The sequence below is a fragment of the Nicotiana tabacum genome, chromosome 11 (genome assembly GCF_000715075.1).
Source record: "Nicotiana tabacum cultivar K326 chromosome 11, ASM71507v2, whole genome shotgun sequence".
Lineage (NCBI taxonomy): Eukaryota > Viridiplantae > Streptophyta > Magnoliopsida > Solanales > Solanaceae > Nicotiana > Nicotiana tabacum.
In genome coordinates this window covers 24,753,460-24,757,967 of record NC_134090.1, presented here as the reverse complement: position 1 = coordinate 24,757,967, position 4,508 = coordinate 24,753,460, and the positions used below count along the sequence as shown (strand labels likewise).

At 34.9% G+C, this 4,508-nt stretch overlaps 1 protein-coding gene across 1 annotated transcript; it reads left to right on the top strand.

Moving 5' to 3' along the window:
* The first annotated feature begins 286 nt into the window (after positions 1–286).
* Positions 287–901, top strand: LOC142165776 (uncharacterized). The gene has a single exon (XM_075224148.1). It carries the CDS (start codon positions 287–289, stop codon positions 899–901), a length of 615 nt encoding a protein of 204 aa, XP_075080249.1.
* The last annotated feature ends 3,607 nt before the right edge of the window (positions 902–4,508 follow it).

Here is a 4,508-nt window from a genome sequence, read left to right as displayed (position 1 = left end):
TCTTAAACTGTGTTTCTACCCAATAATTCTGGAAATCTATGGGCATCAGCTACCATAACACTACGGGCGAAATTAATTGGCTCAGGGACCTTCGTGATGCCTTCATCAATCACAATTCTCATAAGATTAGTTGGGAAACTCTCTTCCCATTTTGCATTTGGGAATTTTGGAAAAACAGAAATAACAATAATTTAAATAATCTTAGCTGCCATCTGGACGTAAAAAAAAACCCATGCATTTTGCATGGGAATATATTTTCTTCACGGAAAAAAAGCCTTTTACCACCATGAAAATCCCCATTGAGATTAGGTGGTATAGACCACCTAAAAATGCTATTAAACTAAATTGTGATGGCGCTTTCTCTTCTACTAATAATGTAGCAGGAATTGGTGGATTATTCCGCAACAGCAATGATGATTGGATTATGGGATATCATAAAGCAATACGCGCTTCCTCCCCAATTCATGCAGAATCGTTGGCCCTTCTGGAAGGATTAAGAATTGCAGTGGACTTTAAACATACAAATATGGAAATTAAAACTGATAGCACGGATGTTATTAAACTAATGCATGAGGATTGCACTAATTTTCACAATATTATTTTTGAATGCAGATGGTTAATGCACCAATTGAAGCTCCCAATACTGAGGCACAATTTTAGGGAAGGAAATGAAGTGGCTCATCGACCGGCTAAAGAAGCTATGAAGCATGCCCCCAGTAACAAATGTGTTTACCATACTTGTCCGCCTTTTTTTGCTAAAGAAGAAGTTCAAAAAAACAAGCATGAATCTTGTAATAGTATAAGAACTATTTCTACTGATGTTTGTAATTTCCTAGCAAATATGGGCAATAGTAATGCCCTTAAGACTATGTCTTACTCCTGTAATTTGTCTTTTAAGTAATATAAATATCGTGCTCTTATGTAAAAAAAAAAAAGATAGTCCATCAATATATTATTGGTCCTAGTTATTTGCTTGTAAGTTTTTCCTTAAGTGACGGCCCAGAATATGTTCATTTAGGATGGGCAAAAATTACTTTTAGCCTATATTCGGTAGCTACAAAAGGGCATAAAATTTATATTATATATATATATATATATATATATATATATATATATATATATATATATATATATATATTCGACTATTATTTTAAGAGCGACTATACATTATCATTTTTTCGTTGTTTATATAGTATTTTGTATTCGGGCCTTGGCCCGTTTTCTGTTATTTTCATCAACCGAATCCAATGGAACAAAGTAGTAGGGATTAAGTATTAATGTTTAGGGATTTTGGCATAGTGCGACAATGTATCCACATAATAAGCAGAAAAAGTCCTACATATAGATATTAGCATCAGGTAGCCAATAAATGTATATCACAACAATAATATGTATATCAAAACTTTATTTTCTTTCGTGGTGTATATCTAAATGTTTATCATAATTTTATTTTCCTTCTTTGTATATCTAAAATATGAAATTATAAATATACTTATTTGTAATTTATTGTTGTCTCTATATCCAAGTGTATAACACCAAAATAATTATATTTATAGTATATTACAGTGTATAACACATCAAATAACATGTATACCGAAATGTATATCACAATTTTAGTACAAATTCAAGTGTTCCATTGCTGGTCTATCGCCGAAGTCCTTCGGGCGTGGGGAGGGGGCTCTATAAATCTTGAAAAATCTTCGACGAGGCTACTGTTTTTGAGCATGGTACCCCTGGTACATTGGAAATCGAGAAACTGCAAATTTTGAAGTAGTGACTCCAATTCCAGCAATTCCAACAAGTCATGTTCCAAATTTACTTTCCAATTACATGATAAAATCACCATTCTTATTTATCTCTTTTCTTAGTTTTTCACAAATTTTTCCTACTTTTCCCCTTCTTTATTCATTTACCATTCTGATGTTGAAGCCTTTACATAAAGTTTCAGTAAAATTAATTATTCTTTCAGTTACAGTTTTATGCAATCATGGATTTCTCCAAAATAATTCAGTTATACCTTTATACATGCATCACTTAATTACAGAATTTGGATGGAATCTTCACCATTATATTTTTAAATCACTATATAAACAGGCACATCATATCCAAACATCATGCAGTATGGTTTAGCATAAATAGGTTTACTGTTCTGATGAATAAGGTCATGGGACCAAGCCATTAGCAATCCAAGGTTATTTTCTAATTTCACGTATGGCATCAACACCACTACTTTATATTTGGAACTCCAGTTGTAACAGCAGCATATCATACCATATAAATAGTTCTTACTTGATCCAACATCACTCCCATGGATGTGGAAAAAGGAGTTAGACTTCCGCTAGGGGTTTAAAGTTTCATGGATATCATGGGGGTGAAGCTAGCGACGAAGAAAAGGAAGGAGGGGATCAGAAGCATTGTAGAAGTTCTTCACCGAAGCAACAACCATTTTGATATAACTTTTTACATGGACTTGTGTGAATATAGTTTTCTTTCTCTTGAAAGTTTCAATTGTCCCCTCTCCTGTTTTTCCATTGAAGCACTTTGATCATTTATATATTAAAATAAAATACTTCGAATTTATAAGCTAAAATGATAAGAGTATTCCAGAAAAATTCTATTTTTTATGGATTTTGCATAAAATTAGGAAGAATAACTTGCTTTTGACACCGGAAATATTTTGACACTTTTGTTTTGGGCTTTTTGTTGTTACGCCGAATTCTCTTTATTTTCACTAAATATGTAGGTGATACCTGACTTTTAGTTTGGTTTTCGGAAATTTAAGGATCTGTTTGTCCATAAGAATTTTTCCCTTTTCTTAGTCATCTTCAAATATGTCACGACCCAAAATCCATTAAAGGTCGTGATGGTGCCGGACACCACTGTCAGGCAAGCCAACACCAAGAAATTAATCAAATTCTCATTTTAGATCTTTCGAAATCATTTATTTCCTTATGTTAAACAATAAATAATGAACTTTACTGTGTAAATAGTGATGTCTTTAACAGATTTAAATACTGAATGATCTCATAGTCATCCCAGAACCCGGTATCATAAGTGCATGAGCAATTTCTAGGAAAAACAAAATATAGTACAATAACTGTCCGGAATAAAAGTCGGACAGAAAGGAAAATACAATACATATATAGAAAATGTCGAGGCGTACGGCCCGATCTAACATAAAAGTAAAATATGCATTGCCGAGGGTCGAACAGCGTGAACCATAAATGCATCTATTAACCTGCTGAGGCGAACAACCCGCTCCCATGAGAGTGTGGTACATAGATCCCGCCGCGGCGAACGACCCGATCCCATAAGAGTAGTAGAAGGAAATACCCCGCTCGCGAATCATACATGCGACACGGTTTAAGGAATCACCTCGCTCGCGGATCATACTTGCGACGCGGTCAAATATAAATTTAACATTAAAATCAGATCTCTTTGTTGATTCTTTTCGAAATAAGGGAAATTCAGCTTGTAGCTTTTTAAGGAAATTACCGCGCTCACGAATCATACATGCGACGCGGTTACTCATAGATTTCTTAAGCTACTATAATATCTCTCAATTCTTTTCGAAAATATGAAGTTTAATGAAGAATATTAAAATCTTAAATTCTTCAATTCAAATTTTTTCAACACAACTATTACGCAACCTTAATCTTGTTTCTTCTCAAGACAGACAATAAACATAAATTAACAACAATATCAACGAGGCATGATGTGAGCCTAAAACTACTCAGACATAGGCATAGCTAGTAGCTACGTACAGACTCTCGTCACCTCGTGCGTACATAACCCCCACAAATAGGAGCACATAATAATCACCTATGAGATTAATTTCCTCTTATAAGGTTAGAAAGGAGACTTACCTTGCTCCGAAGTTCCATAACTGGCTCCGAAGCTCTTCCGACAACTCAAATCGATGCACGATGCTCCAAAACTAGTCAATAATTATTCAAACCCATAAAGTATACTCAAATACTGATAACAATTCAATTTATAACAATTTCTAACCTCAATCGAAAAGTCGATAAAAATCACCCTCGGACCCATGTGCCCGGATTCCGAAATTTTTTGAAGATAGAGTTTACTCATAACCTTACGAACTCAAATATATAATTTATGTCCAATTCCATGCTCAAATCCGTGGTAAAAATCCAAAAATACCAAGTTCTAGGTTTTTCTTCAAAATCCCAAATTCTTACTAGTTTTCATGCCCAAATGCATGTATAATCCAAGTATTTAACTTGAAATAGGTGGGAATCACTTACCTTAACATAGATGACGCAAATATCCACTTGAAGCTCTCTAAAAATCATCCAACCAAGAGAGAATGGCAGAAAAATGGGCCAAACCCCCTTTTTAAAGAAACCTCACTGCCTCCAGCATTTTCGTACCTGCGGTGCATAGGCCGCTTCCGCGGCCTCGCTTCTACAGCGCTTGTGCCGCTTCTGCAATGGCTTCCTTCGCACCTACGCCTTCGCAGATGCGGTCTTTAGTCCGCTTCTGTG

Excerpts from the sequence above, each read along its gene's own strand:
- LOC142165776 (XM_075224148.1), top strand. The coding sequence starts at position 287 with ATGAAAATCCCCATTGAGATTAGGTGGTATAGACCACCTAAAAATGCT.